The 14,339-nt window shown below is 45.7% G+C and overlaps 1 protein-coding gene across 5 annotated transcripts in view; it reads left to right on the top strand.

Moving 5' to 3' along the window:
• Positions 1–4,956: 4,956 nt before the first annotated feature.
• LOC124037687 (transducin-like enhancer protein 4) overlaps positions 4,957–14,339 on the top strand; it is a 103,242-nt gene continuing 93,859 nt past the window's right edge. For 3 of the 5 annotated variants that reach the window (XM_046352642.1, XM_046352644.1, XM_046352641.1), the window contains exon 1: positions 4,958–5,744. In XM_046352642.1, coding sequence (XP_046208598.1) covers positions 5,721–5,744 — 24 coding nt within the window. In that variant the 5' untranslated portion in view covers positions 4,958–5,720. Of the gene's footprint in view, positions 5,745–12,881; positions 12,899–14,339 lie in introns of those variants that run through there. The other 2 variants (XM_046352643.1, XM_046352646.1) reach the window with 2 other exon arrangements.

Below are 14,339 nucleotides of genomic sequence, written 5' to 3'. Positions count from 1 at the left end.
TGGGAGGTGGAGTTGTAAACAGAACTATCATTATAGTGAAACGCCCTGCCAGACTGACTTTCACACATATGGGAGGGAAGGAGGCAACAAGTGAAGAGCAGACGGAGGGGGGTTGAGAGAGTGAAAGAGGAAGTGGGGGAGGTATAGAGGTATTCTTTTTGAACTTCTCTGAGTGTAACGTTTACTGTTAATTTCTATGGTTTATTATCTACTTCACTTGCTTTGGCAATGTTAACATATGTTTCCCATGCCAATAAAGCCCTTGAATTTAATGTGTGTGTGTGTGTGTGTGTGTGTGTGTGTGTGTGTGTGTGTGTGTGTGTGTGTGTGTGTGTGTGTGTGTGTGTGTGTGTGTGTGTGTGTGTGTGTGTGTGTGTGTGTGTGTGTGTGTGTGTGTGTGTGTGTGTGTGTGTGAGAGAGAGATGGGGAGACAGGCACACCGAAAGTGAGCGATAAAAGAGACATGGGGTGATAGAGATGGAGAGAGCGAGGTAGAATGAGAAAACTAAAGGGGACACCTAGTCAGTTGTACAACTGAATGCATTCAACCAAAATGTGGCTTCCGCATTTACCCCAACCCCTCTGAATCAGGGAGAGAGAGAGAGGTGAGTCACTGCTCTGAGGGTGATATAGGCAATGAGGTACAGGGCCAAAGGTGGTAAACACTTACTCATGGAATAGGCTTCATCTATCAGAGCGATCAATGCTTACTTAGTGTGGTTATGTTGGTGTGTATGTGTTTGTGTGTGTGTGAGTGCATGCATGTGTGTGCAGCAGATAACACAGTCATAGACAGAGACAGAGTGACAACACTGTTTCAAACGGGGAGGCTTTCAAAGCAGACAGCTGGAGTGAGTTCAAAGCTCTGGGTTCTGAGACCTCTGCATTGCTTTACAGTAACATGTTATAGAAATACAGACTCCAGAGTGCTGCATCAACAAACGTTAGTCTCTGCAACTAATCTGTAGTTTGCAGATGCAAAAAAACTAAAGGAGAGAGACTCCTCTGTCTTAAATCTTGACAGAATAAGAAATACACACACACATCATATTCTGTCCATGGCATGGTCTCATCTGAAGATACTGTAAACAGAATAATTCCAGCTTTGAAATGAACATAAGGGTCTCCTTCAAAACATTTCTCATCTTTTATTCGGACTGCGGACACGACCCGCTCAGCTTGAATACAGCAGTAGGAATAGAAGAATTGAAATTAACGGCAGAATTTACTGAGCATGTATGTAGCGTGACTGACAGCGGGAGTCGGCGAAGGCATGTATGTGTGTTTGTGCAGAATAATTGGAACTTTAATGCCCACAATCCTCACAGGCTCCCGAGTGTTGCAGCGGTCTGTGGCACTTGCATCTCAGTGCTAGAGGCGTCACTACAGAACCTGGTTTGATCCCAGGCTGTATCATAACCAGGCCGTGATCGGGAGTCCCATAGGGCGGCGCACAATTGTTACAGCGTCGTCCGGGTTAGGGGAGGGTTTGGCCGGCGTAGGCCGTGATTGTAAAATGTGATTCTTTTCTTAACTGACTTGCCTACTTAAATGAAGATTAAATAAAAAATAAATGTAAACTCCCTCTCCACTGCCCACAGCCAGTCATTTGGCATCCAAGCCATGATTGGTCAGACTTTTCGAACGATGTCAAGACCCAACGTGGGACAAAGTGGTGCCTATTGGCTAAAGCAGGCAGCACGCTTGACCAATCAGAGAGGGATTACACAGTTCGACAGTGGCAAGCTTTTAAGGTGGTCCTGAAGTATTACGGTATGTACTCGTTTCCTCAAATTGAATCATCCCAGAGGGTGTCATGCCTGGCCGATAATGTTGGTCTGTCTCGTCACAGTTATCTTTACACCCAGGGCTGCTCTTTTAATCTTATATCTGTTTAGGCTGGTTATTTTTTCCTCTTTGATTGAGTGAACTTATTTCATGGCGCATACTGTAGATAACAAACTACATGTGTGAATTTTGAAAGAAAAGCAGGGATTGTCCCGGCTTATACTTTCAACTGTCCTCAACGAATGCAAATATGATTGCAATCTGATACAGTATCGTCCACGGCGTGCACGTCTATAGAAATATAATAATGTTGCTGCGCTGTTGACTAAAGGTAGGTTATGATGTCATTATGCACACTGTGGTCACAGGTATGTTCGAGCCCTCCTGAGCCCTCCTGAGAGGTGAGATTGATGCAGAATTTAGTCATTAGGAAGATGCCATGAAATTACTATAACAATTGCTTTTATAGGCCAATCCTGCATGCAGGTAGTCTGATTAATTAGGCTGTAATACACTATAATTGGTATATACAACCTGAAACTAATGCCCGCAAAAATGTGTAAATGTTCCTTAAAAGCCAGACTATTCAATACAATTACAGTTCAAGTTACTCACCGATTCGGTGTGGTTTGTCTTTCAGCTGCTCAAGATTTTTTACTAAATATCCACAGATGGGTAGTCAAATTGTTTACCCAACCTTTTAGAGAGCTGGTAGAAATATGGCTTGGCACTGAGGTAAAATTATTTTATGTTCTCCCCCCCCCCCCCATTCAGAATATACCATTTTCGTTGGCATTGCATGCTGGGTTCAATAGCTATTTACGAGAGATTATCCAGTATAAAACAAATCTTACCTCGGTGCCTAACTGAACCATTATACCTCTACTAGCTCTCTAAAAGTTGGTTAAACAATACTTACTGTGGATATTCAGTCTGATTTCGAGCAGCTGAAGGACAAACCGCACAGACAACCGGTAGAGTAAGTTTAAATGTAATTTTATTCAACATTCTGGCCTGTCAGGAATATTTAGACAATTTTGCAGGTATTTGTTTCAGGCTGTATATACCAATGAATTGTGTATTACAGCCTGACTACTCAGACCAGTATTCAGGTAGACTACTTATACAGTAAGGATTTTAATGTATTTGTTTTGTGTCTATAGATCACCATCTGACATCAATAAAGTTCATACAGTATGGTAAGATATTAATAAGAATATAATATGCAAATATGACTTGCTTAAGTAGATTATACAGTGCAAGAGCGGGTAGGGGGGTCAATGGAGGAGGGGTTATTGATTGTTATTCTCAAACTGGACAGTTTTATCTCAACCTCTTCATTCAAAGACTCAATCATGGACACTCTTACTGACAGTTGTGGCTGCTTTGCGTGATGTATTGTTGTTTCTACCTTCTTACCCTCTGTGCTGTTGTCTGTGCCCAACAATGTTTGTACCCTGTTTTGTGCTGCTACCGTGTTGTTGTCATGTTGTGTTGCTACCATGCTGTGTTGTCATCTTGGGTCTCTCATTATGTAGTGTTGTGTTGTCTCTCTTGTCATGGTGTGTGTTTTGTCCTATATTTTTATCAAATCTATTTTTAACCCCAGCCCCCATCCCCGCAGTAGGTCTTTTCCCTTTTGGTAGGCTGTCATTGTAAATAAGAATTTGTTATTAACTGACTTGCCTAGTTAAATAAAGGTTTAAAAAAATTCAATTAAATTGAAGTCTGATAAGGGCCATATCGACTTGACTATGGAGAATCACAAACACTGGTCAAAAACACTGGTACCACCTACAATAGCTGACCGCCATACTGAGTTACCTCTATACTTAGGTGCTCTCAGGTACATCTCAAGGTGCCTGTGTAGACATGAACACAGTCATCCATATTTAGCCAGCACCCAGCCCTGTTTATCCAGCACCACCCAGCCAGCCATGTGTAGACTAGACAGCCCATCAGCCTATCAGCCCTGAACTCTGTGTTCCCGATCAGCTCTCCCAGGGAAACAGACTCAGAGTCATGTGAATAATTACCTGCCTAATCCCTGCAATTAGATAACTATGATTAGTGCAATCCCCTACCTGCCTGAGCGGAGGGTGAGGGAACACTTACCTCAGGGAGAGGAGGGAGGGAGAGAAATATCTAGAGGGAGGGGGGGGGGGGGCAAATTAGTTGTGGATGATGAAATGTGTGAGATAAAGAGATGGATGGATAAAGAATGAGAGAGGGGAGTGGGGGTTAGTTAGGGATATGAATAACTCCAGTTACTGACTGTAAGAGAGAAGGACTGATGTGCAGCACAGTTAGGTCCAGGTGTGTGTAATAACCTGTTATTGTGAGCTTTAGTGGACCAAATGCCTTAGTTACTGTAAACTTTTGTTCGGTAAAAATGGAAAGAGCTTTACTTGTTACTAGGCTACCTCGTTTTCAAGATGCTGTAAGAGGGTGTGTCTGTCTGTGTGTTCTTTCCTGGTAAGAGTCTTGGAAGCGATGAGAGGGGGATGTTCAATCATAAGGGATTCATTCCTGGTTGATCAAGTTCAACAGTGAAGCCGCCCTCTGTAAACTCATCAAGCCTATAGGCAAACAGTGGGAGTACAGACTTACGGCTTTACATAACAATCTGGGGAGAAATTACCGCTACATTATTAGTATGTCTTGAGACCTTTTTCAACATTGCATGTTTAACACAGCTTATGTTTTGTAGACCCAGTTCTTTTCTGAGGATACATTTATGTACTGAAAGTACTATTTTCTTCTTGACGTTCAAATAAATACAGGGGTATCTGTGAAATCCCTCTCTCTCTCTCTCTCTCTCTGTGTCGTCAGTGTGTGTGCGTGTACGAACTAGAATACTGACATACCTTTCATCTCTTCAGAATGACTAATTATGCGTGTGTGCGTGTGTGTGTTTTTGTGTTTGTGTGAGTGGTTCGTTTACGAGTGTGTGTGCACCCGTATCTATAACGATAGTGTGTAAGGATGTGTCTTTATGTTTGCGCCTGTCCCTTTGTGCCTGGCTGATTGCTTTGTCCATCTGACTACAATTGAAAGGGGATCTCTATCTATCTCCGTGTCGGTGTGTCTCTATCTCAGCCGCTCCACCTTAAGGGGAGCTTTAGCAGGCTGTCTTGTTTATGTTGAAGCCAACAGGCACAATATATTACAGTCCAGGGCTCCCTGCTGAAAATCCTACTGGATCTCCTAGTGACCTGCTGTTCTTTCCTGCTTTCCTGTTTAAAAAAAAGTATTATTTAGATTAAAAGCAAAGCTCGCTCTCTGTCATAGTTTTTCCTCCCTCTTTTTTAAATGTTGTATTCCAACAGACAACTCAACCCTTCAGTTTAAGGTTCTGTTCTCTCCTATGAGAAGAAGAGGGACTGGAGGTACTGTAGATTGTAGGTGAATTTGAATGGAGGAGTGTAGTGTTTGTATCTTGTTGGAGGGGTTGGTGAAGGGACAGGAAAGGGGGTGTACTTGGGTGTAACGCTCAAGCTTCACTGCCATGTCAGTGCCTGTGGACTCCAACTGATTACAGAGCGAGAGAGGCGGGGAGAGGAAAAGAGAAACGAGTGAGACTTTGGTTACACCGAGGAAACGGGAAGAAGGAAAAGGAGCCAAAGTGTTAGTGGGGGGATTTGTTTTACCGTGAGAGCTGTTTAACGGATGCACTGACAGAGCTCTCCCAGCTGTGTCGACAGGCTCCGTGTCGGACAGGGACAGACAGAGCAGAGCTGAACGGAAAGAAGAGAAGAGAGCAGGACTGGGCAGGAGGGAGGACTGCTCTCTCCAACCTTGCCTGAGACCAGACCAAAGCAGGCAGAAAGATCTGGACTGGGCTGTGTTCCTGGTGGGGGGCAGAGGAGTGGAGGGTCAGGGGACAGGCTCTGACCTGATAATCAAACAGACTGAACATCTCTCCTGGGACCATGTACCCTCAGGGCAGGCATCCGGTAAGTCGCTCCTCTTTTTCTCTTTATCTGACTACTGCTCAGGGACAGAGATTGAGACAGGGACTACACTGAGAGGACAGAGATAGACAGGAACTACACTGAGAGGAAAGAGATAGAGACAGGGACTACACTGAGAGGACAGAGATAGAGACAAGGTCTACACTGAGAGGACAGAGATAGAAAGGGACTACACTGAGAGGACAGAGACATGGAACAGTTAAGGTGTATGAAGAGAGTCCCTCTAACACACACACACACACACACACACACACACACACACACACACACACACACACACACACACACACACACACACACACACACACACACACACACACACACACACACACACACACACACACACACACACACACACACACACACACACACACACACGTGAAGTGAGATCAGCTATGCCACCCACACAACTACCTTTCAACTACCTCTCAACAGCCCCTGGGTGCAGCTGACAGGGGAAAGACAGGGGTGTGTGTGTGGATTTACTCTCCTTGTGGGAACACTTCGCCAGTCCTCACACGGAAAAGGGCCTATTTTAGGCTTAGGGGTTAGAATTAGGGTGAGATTTGGGGTTAGGGTTGAGGTTAAAGTTAAGAAAAATCGGATTTTGAATGGGAATCAATTGTTTGGATAGTAAAACAAACACTTGTGTGTGTGCGCGCTCTGTGTTGTATCTGTGTTTATGTGCCCAGGGATAGTGTGTTAGAAGGCAGTGGAAGGTATTCCCTTCAGTCCCCTCTCCCCCTACCACCCTCCTCTCATTATTTACTAAACTACAGTGTTAGGAACTGAAGAATGAAGCTGGAAGAAAGGATGGGTTTGACCATACATGCGAGAGAGTCGGATGGAGAGAAACAAGGTGTAGTTATATATTTTTTATATTATTATTATTTGTTTTTTTACTACCCCCTTTTCTCCCCAATTGTCTCATCGCTGCAACTCCCCAACGGGCTCGGGAGAGGCGACGGTGGAGTCATGTGTCCACCAAAACATGACCTGCCTAACCCCGCTCCTTATTAACACCCGCCAGTTTAAGGCGGAAGCCAGCCACACCAATGTGTTGGAGTAAAACACTGGTCAACTGGAAACCGGAGTCAGCCTGCAGGAACCCGGCGCGCCACAAGGAGTCGCTAGATCACAATGAGTCAAGTAAAGCCCCACCGGCCAAATCCTCCCCTAACCTGGACGACGCTGGGCCAATTGTGCACCGTCCTATGGGACTCCCGGCTTTGGCCGGTTGTGGCACAGCCCAGAATGAACCGGGTCTGTAGTAATGCATTTAGCATTGCGATGCAGTGCCTTCAACCGCTGGGCCACTCGGGAGGTCGAGGTCTAGTTTCTATAGTCAGATTTGTTGTCCATGTCTTTGTATCTGATGAAAATGGGTCAGTGATCACTTAGCTTTCAGCCTGCAATCACAGAGAATTATAGGTGACATTTTCAGAAGAGGGGGCATGTGAAATCAATTATATGTACAGAAAGATTGCAAATCAGTGGAATAGAAGGAAGCAAGATTGAGAGAGAACCAAGGCATTGTGAATTAGAAATGGAAATGAGTAGGAGATCACACTGGAAATAGGACTATAGTCCAGTCACAGTTCAGAGCTTTTGTTCAGAGTTGTACAGTGTTTGTGATAAAGTTCGGTCTCAGTTTGAGCCAACCTTAACAGATCAATACATACTGCTGCTGCCAGTGTAATGGGATCTACAGCACAGAGTGAGGATGCAAGGAACGTGTGCACGCGTGTGAGCTTGAGAGAGAACGAGGAAAAGAGGGTGACTGTGTAGACCCTGTACCTATTACTATCAAGAGACTAGTTTCTTTGTGCCTCATTTTCCAAAGGTAGTCATGTTTTGTGTGTATCCCAAGCCTCCTCTTGTTATACTATTAATATCCTATGAATTAATGTCTTCTTTTGTATCAAATGAACATATCAATGTCCAGATCATTTAAACGTCAGACTCACTGGACTTGACTAGCGGTATCTGTATAAAACCTGTATGCACCATCCGAGACAATATAAAGAGGAGGAAGGGCCTCTATCTCCCCTGTCACTCACAATGTCACTGGCCTTTTGAAATGACAAGTAACTGAAAACATAAACCACATAGACATGGCAACAGCACTGTGTTGTGTTGACTCCTGGAGCAGAACAGAGACATTGTTATCTGTTCAGTGGTCCTCCTAAAGGGTTCAACCCAGGGCTGATTTACAAGGCAAACAGAAACATAATTGGTTCCACTGGATTCTTGTGGCTAGTGTTATCTGAAGTGAGGGACTGCTCTGTGAACTAGGGTTGGGTGATGTCAATCTTTGTCATGTGATTATGTACTCATGAAACATTGTGATATACCATGGTATAGCCCGCTATTGCCCCCCCCCCCCCGAAACAAGTTTTTAAAAGATCCCACCGTGAGCTTGCATGCTATGAGAGGGATGAGATAAAGCCCCACATTGACAAAATATATTTAGTGGACCTGTGGCACGAAAGAAGTGTGTGTGTGTGTGTGTGTGTGTGTGTGTGTGTGTGTGTGTGTGTGTGTGTGTGTGTGTGTGTGTGTGTGTGTGTGTGTGTGCGTGTGCGTGGGTGTGTGTGGGCGTGTCTGTGTGTGCCGAAGCGTGCAGGTAGAGCGAGTGACACAGAGCCTCGCTGACTGTGCATCGTGCAATGTAAATCATCATGGGCTGCAGACAGAGCAAGCTACTCTGCTGTCCTCAGAGCTGGATAATTATAAACTGATTTGCATTTTTGCCTAATCCTCTCTTATTAGGCTACTAGTCCTTGAAGGTAGGTTGCCATTGCTAGAGTAATATGAAAATAGGGCCAGGACACTAGGTTACAAGTCATTTTATTTCATGTTTAGATTTTTTCATGTTGGTATTGTTTGCTCGATGTCACTTATTTGTCATTTTAGAATAAAGTTGTGATTGAAAATAGCATAGACTCTGACTTACATGATTGTTCCCATTTTAAATGCAACAAATTTAGGACATTAAACACAGAATATTTGTGAAATACTTTCATAATTGAATTTGTCTTAATGCTTTTATGTTATTTAAATGATTAGGATTAGGCTTTTGGCATTTAAGAAAGAAACATTTGCGGTCTTGCATCAATGCCAGGATAGCCTGGATAAAGGAAGAGGGTTGGAATTGTGACAAGAATCGACAGAAGAAAGTTCATTTGTAGTTCTAAACATATTTAGGGTGTTTTTACTCACTTTTTGTCTCTCCCACGACTTTATTCCTCTCTCCTACAGCGTCCATCACAGTTACGTGTACATGGCCAAGTAAGCAAATTAGGCGATGACGTCATTTAGCGACTTCTAGCAACTTTTAGGACAGCCAATAGCTACTTTCCTGACTGAGGAGTTGGCAACACTGAAGCTGTGTTATCTAGGGGAAACCGGGGAAGGGGCCAATGTAGAAATCATTGTCATTTCCTGGTTGCTAAAAATCTACAGAGTTTGTTCAATTTCAGTTTCTTTGAGGAAAAAAAGCACTAAATAGTGTGGGGAATCATTGTACCATCTAAATCACTGTGAAATATCTTTTCAATAACTAAAAAGGTTGTTTTTACATCTGTTTTAATAAAACTGGTGGACGAAACCGAAAGTATTAACTGAAGCGTGAGTCTCCACCATGTTATGGTGTAATGGGATGCGGGGGAGATTTGTTTTGAATGCAGCCTTGTGTTCTTGCAATTCCCATATCTTACACATGGGGGAGAATTCTATATGTAGCAACTTTTAAAACATTCTGAGTGATTCATTGTTTGACCATGGAATCATGATCATCCACTACAGGAGAGAGAGAGAGGATAAAGTAGAACATATGTCTACATTTTTCTCTGTAAATATAATATATGAATTGAATTGGGCCATAGGAATATAGACAATATAATCAAACTGTCACCCATGCACTGCCCTGCTGCATGACGCCACTCTTCTCTTTATGGCGTGAGGCTAGTCAAATTGAAATGTATCGTCTGTCACATCACAATGTAGTCACCATTGGCGATGGCTGTCAATCATCCTCACTAGACGATACTATCGTAATATCGCCCACCCTACTGTGAATCTCCACCCGCCCAGGCCAAGAACAATAAAACCAGGCTGTGAATGTCATGCCCAGAGTTTCCGCAGTTACCAAACACACATTTCCAACCGCAGCAGCAAGAGCCAAGGGAGGCAGACCTGAGAGTGGACAGATGGTGGGATGGACACCGTCCTTATCTACATAGACAGAGTAGGTAGCACACGACCACTGCTACCCCCCTAATGAGTTTAAAGTTAGTGGTATGGTAGGTCATCTGGTAATCTTTGTGTTAAAGCTAAAGTCTACTTTGAGGTCTGTGAAACACTAGCTAATTCTCAGTGCATCCACTGACTAGACCACTCTGTCTTTACCTGTAGGGACGCACAGCATGGACTGAAATGAACATGGCATTACACGATGTTGAACACAAAGGGAATCCTTGTTGTTTACATGTTGTTGTTGGTGCAGTTGAGTTTTTTTGTTTGTTGGATGGAGCAGGCTTCGGTGGTGGACATTAGCTCCTGCACACTTAGCCTGAGTGTGTGTTGACTGAACAACCCCCCCCTCCAGAGACTGTTGTGATAGTTGTCTCGAGAGAGTTGATCCGGCCCTGGACTGATCCTGATCTCATGGAAGTAGACTCACGCGGGAGGGGACTTACCGCAGGCAGACAGGGACACGGGTCCGGTGTGTGTATACGGCAGACAGCTGGCTACTAACTGCTCACCAGGGTGCCAATGTTACAGCTGTGTGTGTGTGTGTGTGTGTGTGTGTGTGTGTGTGTGTGTGTGTGTGTGTGTGTGTGTGTGTGTGTGTGTGTGTGTGTGTGTGTGTGTGTGTGTGTGTGTGTGTGTGTGTGTGTGTGTGTGTGTGTGTGTGTGTGTGTGTGTGTGTGTGTGTGTGTGTGCAACTCTACATTCTGTTCTCTGGCAGAGCTGGGGTGGCAGCAGAGCAGTTCATACTCCTCGTGACTATTCAGGATCGGCAGAGAGTAGATTTTCACAAACTGTGCTTTTTAAGTATTAGTAATCTCTCATCTGCCTAGTAAATCTAGCCTTAAGTCTGGCCTCTGTTTTCCACCTCCTGACCACTAGGCCCATATTAATACTCTAGCTTGGGGCTGTGTGTACTTGGTCTGGTCTCACTTCTCTGCATCTCTCAGGGTAACACTTTGTTTTTACAGCCAAGTAAACAAACCAACGCCAAATATCTGGCTGCACAAATCACATATGTTCCCTTAATTAGGTTAGGGTGAGTGGTGGTGTGCGTGCCTTAGCGCTCTCTTGCTTTTAGGTTGTTTTCCTCTGGATACATCTGTATTGTGGAGCTTGTTGTTCTGTTCACAGCTCAGAATTTTAATGAAATACAGGTATGTCATGGATATTTTCTGGCAGATGTAACCATCATCTTTATCCATACTGTTACCTGTTTACATTTCTGATAACAAGCTGGTTCTTATTAAGTCAAGTATGAACACATCAATCCAAATGAACTGTGCTCTCCAATCCTAACGCTCATTCTCCCCTCAATCAAAGCCTTTGTTGCTTTTTATAAAAAGAGCTGATCTGACCAAATTTTGGATCCACTCCAAGCCCTCTTTTCACTGCCAATCCCTCCATTTCTAATCCAGTATTGTATAGCAGTGGCTTTTGCTTCTCACCACAATGTCCAAGAGGAGAGAGGGGGACAGAAGATATGGAGACATCAGACCGAGAGGAGAGAGGGGGACAGAAGAGATGGAGACATCAGACCGAGAGGAGAGAGGGGGACAGAAGAGATGGAGACATCAGACCGAGAGGAGAGAGGGGGACAGAAGAGATGGAGACATCAGACCGAGAGGAGAGAGGGGGACGAGAGGAGAGAGGGGACAGAAGAGATGGAGACATCAGACCGAGAGGAGAGAGGGGGACAGAAGAGATGGAGACATCAGACCGAGAGGAGACATCAGACCGAGAGGAGAGGGGGACAGAAGAGATGGAGACATCAGACCGAGAGGAGAGAGGGGGACAGAAGAGATGGAGACATCAGACCGAGAGGAGAGAGGGGGACAGAAGAGATGGAGACATCAGACCGAGAGGAGAGAGGGGGACAGAAGAGATGGAGACACCAGACTGAGAGGAGAGAGGAGGACAGAAGAGATGGAGACATCAGACCGAGAGGAGAGAGGGGGACAGAAGAGATGGAGACATCAGAGTGAGAGGAGAGAGGAGGACAGAAGAGATGGAGACACCAGACTGAGAGGAGAGAGGAGGACACCCAGAGGAGAGGAGAAAGAGTGGAGGGAAAAATAAAAAGAGAGAACAGGAGTGATGTGGAGGAAAAACCCACCCACACACACAAACAAACATACACACACGTCCCCTACACCCAAGATCACATTAACACTTCCCTTCTACACTTGGTACTCTTCATCTATTCATGTGCCTTTACCCTAAATATTTCACCAGCAAATTATTATTTCATGCCCCTCTGAACATCTCTCTCCCCAGCCTGTCTGAAACAGAGAGACAGAGAGTGAGTGAGAAAGACAGAGAGAGAGCAAGAGAGGGAGATGGAAAGAGAAAGATTGAGGGAGAGAGGGAGCGGGCGGGGTGGCAGAAGAGAAAGTGTGCCACAGAGCAGACAGACGCTCTGCAGTCCCGATCAGTCCCAGACCCACATCTGTTTCAGCCCAGAAACAGCGGCCTAAATCAAATGTTTCCCCCAGTGATTGATGGACAGATTAGGGGGGGGGGGTGATGAGAGGACGGATGGAGGGAGGGCTGTGGCCCTGCTGCTGGCTCTGTACTGTTATGTGATCTCCTAGCCCAGTCTCTCCCCTCGCCCCCCCCCGACCCCCCTACCCATGGATAATCCTTCTAAATTCTCGGCTCAACTTGCTCCAGTTCCAGCTCCACTAAATTGTGATTGAATGCTGGCCTGTCTGCCTACCCCCTCCCTCCTCTCCTAGATTAACCGGATCTGTTTGGTGTTTCAGGATCCCCCATGCTGTCTGACACCACCAGGGCCCAACTGAGCCACACTGAGAGAGAGGAGAGGAGACTCCCCCCTCACTCCCCCCACTCCCCCAGGATGCTCTGAGACCAGAACACGCTGGGTCTGTAGTTATATCACTCACAACCTGACCCATACAGAAAACCGGTCTGCATTAAGGAATGTGTTATTGTGAGTGCTGATGTAAAACAGTAGTCGGTCTGGAATGTAGTCTGTTGTGGTCCACTGTCTAGTGGTCAGAGGATTTGTTAGGCCATCTCTTCTCTACTGCAGTCTATCCCCCTCCCTTCCCCCGCCCCTGTGTGTGTGTCAGACCAGTGTGGTATGAATGAAGGTCAGTGGGGCCCTGTCGGCAGCCGCCCCTCCCCCACCGGGGTTGTGTACTGAGTTGAGGCCGTTGGTCCAGGAAACCGCCACAACACTAGGCACAAACTGAGCCGCACAACCCGCAGCTTAATTACTGGAAAGCCCAAAGAGTGTCTGACCTCCACCATTAGCCTAATTGAAATTTAATTGAATTTCCTTGTCTAGACTAATTAAGCTCCTACTGAAACCTGCAATCTTTTAGCCGCCTAGTTAGCCTCTGGACAGACAGGATTCGCACCCTATTCTGTGGAAAGAAAGCGTGAGGAAAAAGGGGGAGAGAAGTTCGAGGGTAAAGAGGTGGAGCGGAAAAGGGCAAAGGGGAGAGGTCTGGTATTGGCTCTCAGGGGTGGGGGTGGTGAGATGGAGTGAGGGAATGAGGAGGGAGAGAGAGATGGACAGATAGAGTTGTGCAGACTAAAGTCCGGTCAGGGCGTGTGAGGTGAAGTATTACAAGCATTTCGCTACACCTGCAATAACATCTGCTAAATGTGACAAATAAAATGTGTTTTGATTTGAAGCAGCCTATGCCACTGATCTGGAGCATGTGGTTGAATAACACTGACATGCATTATCTTTTTAGCCTCAGTTGTGTGCATGCATTTGTGTGTGCGTGTGTCCCAGGCTTTTTCTGCGTAGCCCCCATTTAGCACAAGGGCTTGTTGCGTGTAGCTCAGCACGGGTGTGTGTACGCACCTGTTTGTATGTTTCAGTAGTATGTTCCTCCTTCACGACACTTCCATCCCCTCAGCTATAAAGTGCCCAAGAAAGGGAATGGAACTGAACTAAATGATTACCGACCCATAGCACTCACCCCCGTCACCGTGTGGTGCTTTGAGAGGCTCGGCAATGACCACATCACCTCCTCCCTCCCTGACACACTCGACCCTCTCCAATTCACCTACCGCCCAGACAGATCCACGGACGACGCAATCGCCATTTCACTGCACACTACCCTCACCCACCTGGAGAAAAGGAATGCATATGTGAGGACACTGTTCATCGAGGTGCCCCACTACAGCGTAGTGCCCTTTAAGCTCACGGCCCTGGGACTGAACTCCCTATGTATCTGGGTCCTGACGCGCCACCCCCAGATGGTGAATGTATGCAACATTAACTCCTCCACACTGATCCTCAACGTGGGGGCCCCACAAGGTTGCGTCCTATGTCCCCTCCTGTAC

This window comes from Oncorhynchus gorbuscha, linkage group LG06, assembly GCF_021184085.1.
Source record: "Oncorhynchus gorbuscha isolate QuinsamMale2020 ecotype Even-year linkage group LG06, OgorEven_v1.0, whole genome shotgun sequence".
Classification (NCBI taxonomy): domain Eukaryota; kingdom Metazoa; phylum Chordata; class Actinopteri; order Salmoniformes; family Salmonidae; genus Oncorhynchus; species Oncorhynchus gorbuscha.
Note: the sequence above shows the minus strand (reverse complement) of the source record. Positions and strands in the feature narration are given on the sequence as shown.